Here is a 14,931-nt window from a genome sequence, read left to right as displayed (position 1 = left end):
GGAATAAATGTATAACCACAGATTTTGGATTTGGCTCTATTAATGTTCTTACTTATACTCTTTTAAATTGTTTTTTATTATTTATGATTGAATTTGATCCTGCTGGGTTGTCTTAACTTTAAAAATAGATCTTACCTTATTTTTAATTGTTTTTTTGCCTTTTTTTTAACATGTTGTATCACTCACTGTTATATTTTTTGGTTTTCTTTTTTATCATTTGCTTATTTATTTTATTTTCAATACATTTCAAACAATATTTTTTTTGCTGTACTTTAGTATTTACATTTTTAACACATTTCCCTTTGTGTCATTAAGGTAGCGTTTTTCGTTTTGACCCTCGTGGGCAACCGTAGGGCAGGATCGAAGATCGTCTATATTCGTGAAGACTCGTGTCTGCTGTGACGTGGCCTGGAGCGTCGGCCTGTGTTCGGCAGACGTCGTTGTTGCGATCAGCTGATCCTGGAGCATGCGCAGAGTGTCGTTTCCTTCCCAGAAAAGCCTGATTCACGTAAACAACAGCAGGCAGCTGCCGCCGCGGAGCTTTACCGGAGTTTTACCGGCTCTCAGACCGAGCAGCTGGTCGCCGTCGGGTCCTGTGACAGTGAGCTACCTGTCAGAGCAGCTGTGCTCACCTGGAGCTGTTAGCTGCTGATGTCAGCCCGGTGGCGTCATTTCTCTGATTAAGTGTCGTGTTTGAGGCTGTTGTGTCGTAAATCAGCCGGGAGCAGAGTTTGGAGCAGCTGAAGACACACCACAGGTTTGTGCTGAAGTAACCGAGACCTCTGAACTTTAGTTTGACCTCTGAACTTTAGTTTGACTTTATACAACGAGGCTGCTGTGTGGAGCCTACATTTCCCATCATGCAGCTGGAACTCTGTGTGACAGGAGTGAGTGATTTATGATGACTAACCTCAGCTTTAACTCAAAGTCAGGAAACAGATTATTACAGCTGCACTTCCTGTAGTGATCACCTGCTACCATCAGGGGGCGGAGCTTCACTGAAATGCTTCCAGATGTGAGCAGCTGCTGTCCTCTGAGCTGGTCCAGGCGTTTTAAAAAGGTCTTCGTGGACCTGAGATGCTGAAGCCACAGTTTTTATCTTGTATCCTCTCAGAGACGATGGCGGAGCAGAACTTGGAGGCCAAGCTGAAGAACCTCCTGAAGCAGGAGAAGATCCAGCTGTGGAACCCGCCGTACACCGAGCAGGACCAGCAGCCGGGGCGGCCGCACATGCAGGTGGGTGACCCGCCTGAGGAGGCGTGGCCATACACACCTTCCTACTGAGATCAAAGTATGAGGATATAAAGTTCAGTCAGGTCTATAAAGGTTACTTTGTGACGCTGTTTAAGAAATTAATCATTCACATGAATCCAATAAAATAATAAATCTGCTAAAACAAAGAAATAAAACCATCATTAAAGAGTTCAGTTTTTCCTGTCAGAGGAAACCTCAGTTAAACAACTTACTAAACCAGTGAAACTGATTATAGAGGAAACACATGAGGATACATGAGAGAACAGGACTGACTGATTCTGTTTCACTGAGATTCAAGCATCACTGAGGTTTTTGTCTCAGCATTACAAAGTTCAGCCCATGTACAGTGTCGTTGGATTCAGTTCTGAGCGCGCTCAGTGCTGTTCTTCTTCCATCAGGAGCTGGCGGGGCACTACGCCCCCCTGCTAGGCCTGCCCGTGTCGGAGGTAGGGGGCGCTCTGGAGTCGATCCGAGCTCAGGCGGTGAAGCGAGGCAAAGGAAACCAAACGTTCAGGGAGACGAGTGTGGCGACGCTGGAGCTGCTGCTGCCGCGAGACGCCAAGAAGGTAACGAAGGCGGCGAGGACAGAGGAAGCTACCCGAAGGTGTACCTCACGCCACACACTCATCACATGACACACACCGACCCACAATGCTTTGCTCTCCTGTGACGGAGGAGAATGACCTCAGTGTTTGCTTCCAGGATCCAAAGGTGAGGATGTACCTGGAGACCAGGCTGGACGTGTCGGCGCAGCAGGTGGTGGACAGGTACTCGATTACATCACAGGCCGAGTGTGTGTGTGTGTGTGTGTGTGTGTGTGTAGCTATGGGAACTGATAAGATTTTAGCCATTCAGATTCTATTATTGGTATCTCTAATTGATTCAGATGTTCATCGATTGTCATTGATGAGTCAGCTCATCGCTAAGCAACAATAAAAACGTCACTCTGATGCATATTAATTACATGCTGTGGGTCAAATGTTTGTGTGTTTGTTCTCTTCACTGTGGTCGACACATGTTACACACAACACGTGCACCATGTTACACGTTACTATGATTATGATGTTTTTCTCTGATTTTACTAAATATTCAATTCAGATGACGGTCAGCATAACGTCTGAGTCATCGACCCTCAGAGTTCAGATGTTACTGAACAAACCTCCCAATGAAAACCGTGTTTTTCTAAACTAACAAACTTAAAAAGCCAACAGAGCTTCCAAACATGTAATTGGTTGTAAAGAACTGAAAGTGATTATTTGTTGAATTTGCAGCATTAGGAGATCAAATTTACTGAAATCAAAACTATTTCAATCAAAAACATTAACAGGTCGAGTTCCATAATAACACAGGACCCCTTATTTGATTACATCCATGGACCTGGAGAGTTTTGTCAGTATGCTGTGACTCAGCCACAGGTCTGTGAGCAGTACGATGATCGCGCTTACGTTTACGTGAAAGGTTTTCATTATGTGTCCAAGGCATTCAACTGTTTCACACTTTTCAGCAGAGATCCTTTTTCTTTCCCGTGTTGCTTGATAATGGTGGTGTGCTTAATAATGTGGCGCATGCTTCTTTAGTAGTTGTAAAACTAATGATCACAGTCTGAGGCTGATGTCAGTGATCCAAACAGCTCTGAGACACATGAGTTTGATTGAAAAACAACATATTTAATCTTTGTGACACTTAAATACAATTTTCTTAATAATTTGGAACGTGGTGTAAAAGTAATGCAGTACTTAGTTACTCCTGGAAAAAGGTAACTAGTTATACTAGTCGTTACATTACTTTCATGTTACTCTGTAAAGCAGCTGCAGCTCACTGTCTCATAATCACTGTTTAAACATAAACCTGAGGCACCAACACATCCCTAATGAGGACACACACCTCTAACATCTCTCTTAACACAAAGCTGACCGCACAAATCAAAGATGAAGACACACAAAAAATGGTTGCCATGGTGATTCTACTGTAGAAACAGGAACAGGTAGAATCGTCAGTTTGTTACCTGTGGAGGTTCAGGCTCTGGCTGCTGGTCTGGAGTCTGCACACGCTCAGCTTTAACGCTTGGCTAGCTTAGCGTTAGCATGCTGTCAGTGCAGATGCTTGTAAAGAACTGAGGTTGTGTTAGCAGCACTGTGGTTGTTTCTGTCCTGTTATTTACATTTACATTCATCTTGTTCTTTTGTGCAATAAAAAATACATTTCGACACACATGGTCACTATTTCCTCCTCTGACATCCAAGCTGAAATCAGCTGATTGTAGTGCGAGGACAAGAAGTGGGATCAACAGGCGGACAAATGATTCCAAGGAGCTGGAATACTGGGAAGCAGTTATCTACAAGAACTGGTTCTACATTCAATACTCTAGTAAAGAGAGTGTGTGTGTGTGTGTGTGCGTGCAGGGTCGCTGAGGAGCACGGCCTCAGGAGCATCAAGCTGATCCTGAGTGGGAGGAGTCTGTCTGCAGGTCAGTGACCTCACAGCTACAGTAGTCATGTGATCTGTCAGAGCAGAGCGTGAGCGAGCGAGTGTGTGTGTGTGTGCAGAGCGGCGTCTGGACGAGCAGGGCGTGAAGAACCACAGCAAGGTGATGGTGCTGAGGGTGAGTGACGGCGAGCTGAAGCAGCAGCTGACGGAGGAAGAGGAGGAGAGGAGGAGCCAGGAGGAGAGCGTCCAGAGGACCCAGAAAGGCTTCCAGATCCTGTCAGAGAGAGGTGAGGAAACAACCACGCCTCCAACACACCTTTGTTCAGCCCACAGGTGACCACAGCAGGGTGGTGTCTCAGGAGGAAGCAGTCCCAGGCTAACAGGTGACCATGTGGACGTGGCAGTGGGAGGGGCACAGCTGTTTGTTTTTAAATGTCTGCTCCTCTCCATCAGATGGCAGCGAGGACCCAGACACCACGCCGTTCCTGGAGATCGCCGACCAGAAAGGAAACCCGCTGAAGATTCCCCCCACGGAGAAGAAGGTGGAGTTTAAGATAGGACGCAGTGTGGAGGTCAGACACCAGGGGGCGCTGCTGTGTAACCTGTGTGTGTGTGTGTGTGTGTGTGTGTGTGTGTAGGCTCTGATCCTGGCCATGGGCTTCCATGAGAAAGGTCGCGCTCTGATGAAGAGGAAGCAGCACGATAACGCTCTGTGTCACCTGCTGCAGGCCGACCAGCAGTTCAGGTACGAGCGAGCTGATTGGCTCTGAGCCGCGTCACAGCTCACCGCGAGTCGTGAGTTTATCAGCCTTCAGCCTGAGGTCAGAAACACCGTCACTGTAAATGTCTGAAACTGTCTTCATGAGACAGGAAGTCCCTGTTTGTGGGTGCAACGTGCACCAGCCTTTCAAAATAAACTTCGAGAGTGAGGAGGTTTTCCAGAGTTGTCATTAATGAGAGTTAAAGTCCTGTGTGTGTGTGTGTGTGCAGTAAGTGCGGCTCGGCGCTGCTCAGCTCCGTGGATAACTACGCCGTGCTGCAGCTGGACATCGTGTGGTGTTACCGCGCTCTGGAGGCGCTGTCCTGCCTGGAGGACGGGCGGAGCCGCCTGCAGAGAGCCGAGGACTGTTTCCTGCGTTGCTACGGAGAACAGCAGGAGAGACTGCTGATGATCAAGGTCAGACTCTCTCTCACACACACACACACACACACACACACACTGTGTGTTGATGCTGGGTGTGAAACCATCATCAGGGAACGTGTTCACATTTGTAACAAACATGAGGGAATAAACTTTCTGGTTTATATTTGTAATCCATTTCCTGTAGTCTGAGAATCATTGACCAATCAGGTTTGAGCAGGGTGAGTGGAGGTGAAGACAGACTGCACTCTGATTGGTCAGCTTCTTAAGCGATGCTGAGAGTGAGCACCGCTGTATGTGACACATTAGTCGTGTCCAAATTCATGGGCTGCATCCTCCTGAGGACCCGGCCTTCGGTCTACGTGGGCCGGGTCCTCAGAAGGTCGGGTAGGCCGGAAGTAAACGGCTGTGGAATTGGACGGTCTAGCCTTCTGATTAACGTCACCGCTGTCTCGGTGGAGTTTAATAAACTCGGCCGTCTGCTCCTTGCTATCTAAAATATAACAGGACACTGGTGTAAATTCTCGACCGTCTCACACTTCTGTTTAATCAGTTTTCTGTTTGACGTTTATTCAGCTGTGTGAAAACCACCCGGGGGATTAATAAAGTTTTATTTTATCTAATCTAATCTAATCACTTTAATCTCAGCCAAACCGATTTACTCACGAACAAATAAAACACTGAAAAAAGCCAAGCAATATCATTTTTAGGTTGTCTAAGTGACTTATATATTACGTTTAACCTGAGTACCGAAAGTCCGCGGTGATCTGAAAATGATGTGCCGGGAGTTGTGCCGTTCTCGGCGGCTTCAGTGACCCTCGAGCTCTCGGCTAGCTATCGAGCTGGTGGGTAACAGACGTCTCCGAAAACGTCGGAGCACTTTTGCAAGTGATGATATGTGATGTCTTGATAAACTGAGCAGATATTTGAAGTTTAAACTTAGTAGCAGCCGCCTTTGCCGGAAACTGGAGTTTGGCTGGGCCGCGCTATGAATTCTGGGATATGGTGGGCCACGAAGGACACACCAGCCCCATCCTTCAAATTCGGGGAAAAGGAGGACGCATTTGTCGGCCGCATTCAGAGGAGTCTATGAATTTGGACAGCCTTCGGCGCGTCGCTGTGATGTAATCGGTCTACAAATGCGTCCTCAGGAGGATGCAGCCCATGAATTTGGACACGACCGTTGAGTCTCAATGGGACGACCTGTATAAATAAAGTTTTAATGAAAAAATAAAATTTATCAGCATGTTGTAAATAATGTGAAGCTGAACAGTCTCACTGCAGATGTCTTGTTACTGGGATGTGTCACCATGGTAACACATGCTGATGAGCTATGCTTAACTTACTGCTGTAACCTTCAACCTAACCTGACATTCACTTAATATGTGTGTGTGTGTGTGTGTGTGTGTGTGTGTGTGTGTGTATGTTGCCAGGGTAACACGGGCAGAGAGGAGGTGCTGTTCCTGCGTCTGTACCTCCTGCAGAGCCTCCTCTCCTACATCGAAGGAAACGACTCTCAGGCGCGGCTGCAGCTCTCCAGGGTGAGACTCACCTCAGCTTAGCATGAGTGACAGTCCACAATAATCCAGCTGTGTGTGAGTGGCTCACTGAGCTGCTGTGTGTGTGTCAGGTGGAGTCCCTGTACGCGCGCCTGCATCCCGACTCGGAGAAGATGGCTCAGCTGATGGCGCTGGGCTTCAGCGAGAGAGAAGCTCGGCTCGGCCTCAGAGCCTGCCGGGGCGACCTGCAGGAGGCCGCCATCCACATCAGCACCCGCCGACAGGTAACCACACCTGACAGGAAGTCAGTTCACCGCCTGTCGTCGTCCCGTTTGAGCGTTTAATAAAGTTTTATGCATGTTTATCAGGAGCGGGAGGAGCTGAAGCAGAGGGAGAGGCAGAAGAGGAGGACGAGGATGGAGGCCATCTCTGCCCTGATGGAGCTGGGGTTCTCCCAGAGAGACGCCGCCCGCGCCCTGCACCACGCCGACGGGAACGTAGACAGAGCTTACGCTGTCAGTGGCCCCGCCTCCTCGTACAGGTCTCACAGGCGGAGCTGTGACTGACTCCATGTTCTCCTCTGTGCTGTCCCCAGATCCTGCTGGACTCGAGCCAGGAGGCCCAGGCAACCAATAACAACACAGAGGGCGGAGCCAGCCCAGAGAAGGTGGAGCAGGTACGCTCAGAGGTCACGTTTAACATTCAAACTTTATTGAACAGTGACAAGACAAGCCAGAGGAAAGCTGGGGGCGGGGCTTCTCTCTGTTCTCCTCCAGCTGTGTCTCCTCCAGCTGTTCTCCTCCAGCTGTGTCTCCTCCAGCTGTTCTCTTTCTGTCCCTCCAGCTGTTGTATTTAGGATTCGAGCGGGATTCGGCTGAAGCGGCGCTTAGACTGACAGGTGGAGACGTCCAATCAGCGACACAGCTGCTGTTGGACAACCAGGGTGTCCTCTCCCCGGAGCTGCTGACCCCGCCCTCCACGTCCTCCTCCTCCTCCACACCATCCTCAGAGGAGCCCAGTTCCGCCTCCAGCTCCCCGGGTAACAGAACCGCCCTTCGTTCATCCAGCATAAACAGAACAACGTTACAGAACAGGAAGTGTCGATGTTTGAACGAGGCAGATTTCAGCAGATCTGCTCATGAGCTGCCAGATTAGACTTTTTGTCTTCCTCAGTCTCTGTGTCTCGTTTTATCTGATGAGCATGGAAACTTCTACAGACGTCTCTTTGCTTTTCTCTGAAACTGAGAGCTCACAACTCGTTTAGAGCAGGTTCATCTTCATCTCATCAGTCACTGTGAAAACATGCTAACAGAACCAGCCAATGGGGCTTCAGTGAGGACGGTCATGTCCTCATCGTCCAATAGAAAGCCTGAGTGACCCGACGAGCTGAGGAATGTACCTCAGAGGTGTAGTTGTGATTTCACACAGACTGTCAGTCGGAGATTAAATGTTTAAAATAGAATCAATAAAAAACCTTAAAGACAAAAACACATTTTAAGAAAATAAAAAAGTCACATGATCTAAAATCTGCTTGTGTGACCCTCCAGAGGACAGCGAGCTGGTGAGCGAGGTGCTCGAGGACATCGCCCCCCACGAGGAGGACTACCTGGACCTCACACTGGAGGAGGAGAGCGAGCTCATCTCTGCCATGAAGGCGTACCTGCACCGTGAGCCCGCCCACACCGAGTGACACGCTCGGGCCGGGTTGAGTGTGGTCGCTGTGTAGAACAAGCACACACACACACACACACACACACACACACAGATCGTCCTGCAGTCGGGGAGTTCAGAGCGGCGTGCCAATGTGGAGACAGTGACGATCATCTGTTCAGCAATAATTCAGTCCTGCTGCTCAAGGACGCACAGGTGTATCAGTTTAATCAGTGACATCATCAATGACATCATTGATGGTGATGTTGGATCAGAGTCTCAGTTTGTGTCTGAGCAGTTTCCTGTTGATTCTTTGGTTGTGATGGATCCAATAAAGACGACACAAAGTGTTTCTGTCTGTTTGTCTGTCTGAAAACATAAAAACACAAAAACACAAAAGTAAAAAACACCAGGTCAGTGAGAAGAACAGAGACTGAAGCTGATTGGTGGTGGAGGTGTAGCATGGGGGTTAGGGTGGTGCATCGCCCTAACACGTCCTCTGACGTGCTCACACATGCCTGTTAGGGTCAGCTGATTCTGAGCTGGCTGCAGGTGTGTTTTCCTTTAGCTTCGATGTGACCTCACCTGCTTTTTTTAACGTCCACATCTGGCTCGTTCACTTTAACATGATGGTGTGACAGGTTCACAGAGACATGAGATCATGTCAGATATTCTGGTTTCAGTGAGGCTGTGGGTGCAGAACCAGACTCAGTCTTCACTCCGAGTCTCACTCTGCACTTCAGGCTCGAACCCTCAGAATCTTCCAGAAGAACTGTGAGACAAACCTGAGGTCGAACATGGAAAGGTCTGAGTCTGAGCAGGAAAGGCTGCTATGAGCCCCTCCCAGATGGCCAAACTCCACCATAAAGATTATGAGCGGAATCAGTGACAAAGTGCAGCCTTGGTTGGGTCCAACGCCCACCGGGAGCGATTGTTTGTTTAAGGATCAAATAACCCGTAGCAAAGACTCCCGCGATACTCCGGAAGCACCTCCTACAGAACACCGTGTGGGACACAGTCGAATGCCTTATTCAGGTCCAAAAAACACATGCAGACTGGTTGGGCAAACTCCCATGCACCCTCAAGTATCCTTGACAGGATGAAGAGCTGGTCCACTGTTCCACGACCAGGATGAAAACCGCGTTGATCCTCCTGTATCCGAGGTTCAACTAACGAACGGACTCTCCCGCACGCTGGCATAGACTTTCCCGGGGAGGCTGAGGAGTGTGACCCCCCTGTAGTTGGAACACTTCTTCTGTCCCTTCTCTTGAAGATGGGAACCACCACCCCAGTCTGCCAATCCAGAGTACCGCCCCTGATCTCCACGCAACCATGCAGATGCGTGTCAACCAAGACAGCCCTACAACATCCACCCCAGGGGTTCAGATCTGACAGGCCATTCCTCCAAATCACGCCCCTCCAGGTCACACTGTCATTGTGACCTAGAGGGGTTGAAGTCTGTGAGTGAGTGTTGAAGTCTCCCAGTAAGACGAGTCCCGAGGTGGAGCACCCTCAAGCACCACACCCAAGGACTTCAGGAAGCCCGGGTACTCTGAACTGATGCTAAGTGCAGACAATCTGGATCTTCTTCTTCTTATTGGAGATTTTGAATCGCTCTTTGTCTGTTAACTCACCCAGGACCGATTTGCCACAGGAGACCCTACCAGAGTGCAAAAGCACCCGACAACACAGGATCCCTGGGACACACAAACCTTCCACCACGATGAGGTAGCGATTCATGGAGGGGCCTCTGAATAATAACTTGATGTAAATTCTCCAGGAATATAGCCCGGAGCCAAAAAGTGCTTTAAAGATCGATGCATTCATGTAGTTCATAATTACAGACCAACTTATTATTCCTTCACATTTCCTGTTACTCCTTAAATCTAAGTGGTTGATGGTTGAAAAATTCTAGTCTAAGGATCTTGGAGAGAAAACCATCTGGACTTTAAGTCTCTTGAAGACTTTTGGCCTCTCGTCTGAGAAGCTTCTTCAGTTCTAAGAGCAACTGGTAGATAGTCCAGATTTTTAAGCCCTATGGGATGTCCCTAAGAGGGTCAGTAGTGGGTCCATGACCCTCTTAGGGACATTCCCAATTGGGCTTAAAAATCTGGGATTCTCCACCAAGCTCCTTAGATTACTCTGACCTGGATGACTGAAAACCTTCACAGACATATTCAAGGGTCCTGGACTCTCCTAACCCTCTAACACTTGTGCATCTTATGAATACATGAACTTTTACATCATCAGTGTGATTCACCACAATACATTTTTAAAACTTTGTCAGAAGTTTCAATTAACACTCCACCTTTCAGAAACAGATTTTTTTCTGATCTGCTATCTGATCTTTAATCCAGATTATAATTTTTTTTGTCACAGCAGGAATGAAAACGTTTGTGTGACAGTGTCAGTGAAGTGTGGCCACACAAATCAACACACACACAGACTGTTTGATAAAAAACCTGTTTTCTTATTTTAGTCTGAGTTTATTTATCGTACATGATTACAGTCACAGGTGAGGGGGGCTGGTCAGGGTTGGGGGTCAGAGGTCAGAGGGGTTTAGAAGTAGTTGACGACTCTGCGGATGGACTGGATGTTGGGGTTCTGGGCCTGCCACTCGTTATGGCTGCAGTAGTCTCCACGCTCAACGATGTACATGCGGCCACGGAAGTTTGGCTCCTCGTACATCACCCAGCTGAAGGCGGAGCAAAGAGGGAGAAGAGGCGGGGTTAAAGTGAGGAAGACGCTTTTATTAACCTGTCACACTTTTGTTAAGGAGGATTCAGAATGACGTTTAAATATATTCCGCCTTAAAACATCTTTAGACTTTGTTCTATTATGTTAAGTCGTGCTAACACGTCTAACCTTAAGTTGTTAGCATGCTAACATTAGCACTAAATAGAAAAATTAAGCTGAGGCTGAAAAACAGTTCTACTGGTCTCCAGGTGAGAAGTCTAATAATAAGATAAGCCTGGTGAGGTTCATCCTCAGGGGGACATGAGCGTGAAAAATCCTGAAAGCTAAAGTTTGAACTCAATCAATCAAATCAATAATCAGCCAAACCTTCCAGGAATAAGAACAGTCAGAACATCACTGTGTCATATTTCATCATCTGGGGGCCATGCATGTATACATACACTTTCATGGTAAATAATAAATAATGAGCCCCACAGTCTAAGCTGCCAGTAGCAATAAAGTCTACAGAGTTCATCCTCTGGAGAGCAGGAATATGTCAACAACTGACCTTTACTTTGAATGTGAATGATAAATATTTCCTGTTAGCATGGTAGGAATATTGTACTAATACTAATCTCAGGTTAAAGGTCACCAAAGTTTATCCTCTGGGGAGCAGGAACATCAGCATTAAGGTTTCTGGTAATCGCGGCTGGGAGGTAAAGGAGAAACTCACGCTCCGTCTCCGTAGACCTTCACAGAGTTGATGCAGTTCTTGGAGAAGCCGCGGCTCTGCAGGAAGGGGCAGTCGTCGCAGATGTCCACGCACTGACCGGAGAAGTTACAGCCCTCGAACAGCTCGATGCGGTAGTGCTCGCCATGCTGCCGGACAGACGGACACTATTAGGTCAGAATCCAACAACAAAACCTACACCACAGACCAGACGGAGCAGCTGTAGCTTCAGGATGAAGGTGCTTCACCACAAAGTGAGAAAAGATGGATTCCCCTCAGTGGAAAAGACTCACAAAGTCAGTCTTTCACTAACACAAGGAAAACAAACGTCTGACATTTTTCAAAGTGTGAATTAAAAAGAAGAAGATGAAATTGTGTTTCCTGACAGCAGTAAAATCATCTGTGCTCTTTAAATAATCACGACCCCGACGGAGGTGCTCACCATGCGGATGGGTTTGCAGGATCCCATGTGGTCGTTGTGGGAGTTCCACCTCTGGAATTCTGGGTACTCGCCGTGCTCCAGGATGTACTGCTGGCCCTTGAAGTCAGGGTGGTCGTAGCAGATCCAGGCTCCGCTCTCCACACGGATCGAGTTCACCCTGAAGAGACAAAGACAGGCTCCAGATGTTACCCTGCAGAGGTGCTCAGTCACATGTTGAAACCATCAGCAGGTTTAACTGGTCAGAACTTTTTCATCCTCCCTCCCAGCACCATCATCCTCGCTGCTCAGACGCAGTCATGGAGCTCAGGTGATGATCAGCTGAAGGAAAGAGGAAGCACTTCCACCAAGAACTCCAGTTTACCCTGACCATGATGATGATGATGATGATGTCGGCCTCGTGCTCTCCTCTGATGAAGAGCGACTGAATGTTTGATAAGGTCAGAATAAAAGTGATGAAACTAAGATTTATGAAAGTGCTGAAGATGGTTTCTGTGTGGACGGACTTCAGTCTGAGTTTGTGCTGTTAGTGAAAACTGTTGGTCATCAAATTCACATCTTTAAGTTTGCAGAACATCAGATTTTTGATATGTGTGTCTATTTGTCACTAAAAAGGAAAAGTTTAGACTTCCTGTACGGCCAAAAATCACAAATCTTCTGTTTTTCTGTGTTTTCATTGATGTCATTAGAAAAATCTTAACGAGTAACTGAAACACAAGCTGACCTCGTATCAGTATTCAGAGGCTCGTCAGAAATATCAGCTCTCGCCTGAATTTCAGAAGCTGAAAGCAGAAACAGTTTCGTCCACACAGTTTGAATATAAATGTGACCACCAGGGGGCAGCGATTCCACACTCATGTGTTTCCAGATGTGCGCTGCATTTCTCAGTTTCTGACATTTGTTGTCGTCATGACTTCATGACCTGCTTACAGAACAGATACACTGACAGGCTGCGCCCCCTCGTGGCTCAGAGCGGTATGACATAAAAGCAGCTGTTACGTTTCCTCTGATCAGCTGATCAGTCAGACTCTGTCTGGTTTCTGAGTTCAGAGAAACTGAAGGTGTGACTGAAGATCTGCTCTGACTCAGTTCAGGTTCAAACGTCTTCAGTAAAGAAAAAAAGAGAACACAAACACCTGAAAACAGGAAGTTACCTGTTCATGAAGCCGCGGTCCTGGAAGTTATCACAGTCACCTCTGACCTCCAGCTTCCTGCCAGTGAAGCACTTCCCCTCATAAAAAGTAATCTGCAGGACAAACGCTCACGGTCACGTGCTTTCATTCAATAAAACTTTATTTAAAAATGACTGACAGGACGAAGTTCCTGCTGTAATCTGAAGCCTTCAGTCTGACAGGTCTGAATTTATTATGACTCGGTCATGTGAATCATCTCCATCCTTCATCAGCTTATTAGTCTTTGATGGCTCTAACATGGAATAACACGAATAAATAACAGTGAATGACATTTCTGAATCTAGGCTCGAAAGTAACTGAGTATTTTTACTTGGGTACCCTGAAGGTGCTGCTCTGTAACCTGAGCCTGGGCTCAGAGGACGATCGAGCGTGCGGCGATGTCTGTTTGGTCTTAAACATGACTCCAGCTGCTTTATTAAAGTGACATCATCAACAGCAAACAGCTTTTACAAAAACAGAAACTTTCATTTTAATGTTTCACGTGAATGTGAAGTGAAACTCAAAGTGATGTTTTATTTTTTCTGTTCTTGTCTTTAAAAACAGAAAACTTCCTGCTGCTGTGAGGAGCTTCACACCAAACTCCATTCAAAAATCAACTATTTTAAGCAGCCTGTCCTTCCAGCTTCAGAGCTCAAAGTGATCCTCGTCGGTCTCACTCACCTTTCCAGAGTACTGTGACATTTTGTCCCGCTGGATGTCGTCCAACCTGGCCCGCAACCACACACACAGTGTAACAGAGAAAAAGTTGGACACCCCAATATATACGGCAGGGGGGCGAGCGAGGGGCGCGGCGGGCCGAGGGCCGAGGCCCCGGACAAAAGAGCCGGCTTCAAAGGTTTCTGCTGCCTCGACGCTTTCCCTTCATCCAGACCTGTCTGCTGATTCTGCTGTGTGTGTGTGTGTGTGTGTGTGTGAGTGTGTGTGTGTGTGTGTGAGTGTGTGTGTGTGTGTGTGTGAATAGAAAGTGCTTGGCTGCAGCTTTGCAGCTCAATGATCTTGCACACGTCACGTTTCTACACAAACAGGCTGCAGTCAGGAGGAAGTGCTGCCATCCTTTACTGCAGTAAAAGTACTCATAAAAGTAGAGTACTAATACTGCGTCACTGACCCTGCCTGCACTGATGCAGCTGTTAGATTTCGTTCAGTCTTTCTATGAGTAATTCTGACTATTTAAACTTCAGTCCTGCTTTGATGTGACGTCTTCATCTCTGTGAGCACAAACAGCAGCAGCAGTGAACCTCAGGCTGAGGTAAAGCTGACTCTCAGCAGGTGAACAGGTGAGTTTTACCACCACAGAGCAGTTTGGGTTTCTACTTCCTGTGTGTGGTTCTTTTTCTGGTTTTTATCCTCCTCGTGTCTCCTGTGTTTCTGCTTCCTGTTTTATTTTGGTAACTGCTGTTGTGTTTCCTGTTTTTATTGCTGGCTGGTTTCCCCGCCCCGTCCTCACCTGTGTGCTTACAGTTCCATGTATGTGTCCTGTCAGCACACAGGTGGACAGTCAGAGGGCGTCAGGTGTTCTCAGCTGATGGAAACTCTGCACCAAACTGAGACGAGACATGAAGAATCAAAGCTTTGTTCTGTTCTTTCAGGCGGCGCTCTGAGCTGAAGCCTTCAACCTGAAGGAACATTAAATATTATTTATATTGTTTAAAACATGAAATATTATAAACGTTTATCTGAGGTGTGTTTGCAGGTTTTCTGAGGATCAGGCTGAACACCGGCAGAATGAAAGCACATTAACGACCTGCAGCTCTGACCCATGGTCACATGATCACAGTCAGCTGTTTGTCAGGACAGCCTCCTGGGCTCAGGCTGCCAAAGCTTCGTGTCAGAGCTCAGATGGTCTCAGGCTGGTTTCCTGAACACGCCGATGAGTTCACTGCACTCAGACTCCACGGGCACAGACTTGATCGCTGTCTGCT

The 14,931-nt window shown here is 47.5% G+C and overlaps 2 protein-coding genes across 2 annotated transcripts; one reads left to right on the top strand and one right to left on the bottom strand.

The window, feature by feature from the left end:
* Positions 1-462: 462 nt before the first annotated feature.
* nub1 (negative regulator of ubiquitin-like proteins 1) lies at positions 463-8,321 on the top strand. Its single transcript, XM_005461858.4, has 15 exons — positions 463-757; positions 1,115-1,236; positions 1,653-1,820; positions 1,957-2,021; positions 3,657-3,721; positions 3,801-3,968; positions 4,135-4,223; positions 4,320-4,426; positions 4,672-4,858; positions 6,256-6,363; positions 6,453-6,605; positions 6,690-6,836; positions 6,917-6,997; positions 7,165-7,360; positions 7,869-8,321. The coding sequence occupies exons 2-15, from the start codon at positions 1,120-1,122 to the stop codon at positions 8,009-8,011; spliced, it is 1,794 nt and encodes a 597-aa protein (XP_005461915.1). The 5' UTR covers positions 463-757; positions 1,115-1,119; the 3' UTR covers positions 8,012-8,321.
* Positions 8,322-10,429: 2,108 nt separating this feature from the next.
* Positions 10,430-13,869, bottom strand: crygn2 (crystallin, gamma N2). Its single transcript, XM_003457167.5, has 5 exons — positions 13,670-13,869; positions 12,971-13,062; positions 11,820-11,976; positions 11,381-11,526; positions 10,430-10,666 (listed from the first exon to the last, which is right to left on the bottom strand). Exons 1-5 carry the CDS (start codon positions 13,688-13,690, stop codon positions 10,531-10,533), a joined length of 552 nt encoding a protein of 183 aa, XP_003457215.1. The 5' UTR covers positions 13,691-13,869; the 3' UTR covers positions 10,430-10,530.
* Between the last annotated feature and the right edge of the window lie 1,062 nt (positions 13,870-14,931).

Source organism: Oreochromis niloticus, linkage group LG9 (genome assembly GCF_001858045.2).
Source record: "Oreochromis niloticus isolate F11D_XX linkage group LG9, O_niloticus_UMD_NMBU, whole genome shotgun sequence".
Taxonomy (NCBI): Eukaryota; Metazoa; Chordata; class Actinopteri; order Cichliformes; family Cichlidae; genus Oreochromis; species Oreochromis niloticus.
The sequence above is the reverse complement of the archived record's forward strand: the minus strand, read 5'-3'. Positions and strand labels throughout refer to the sequence as shown.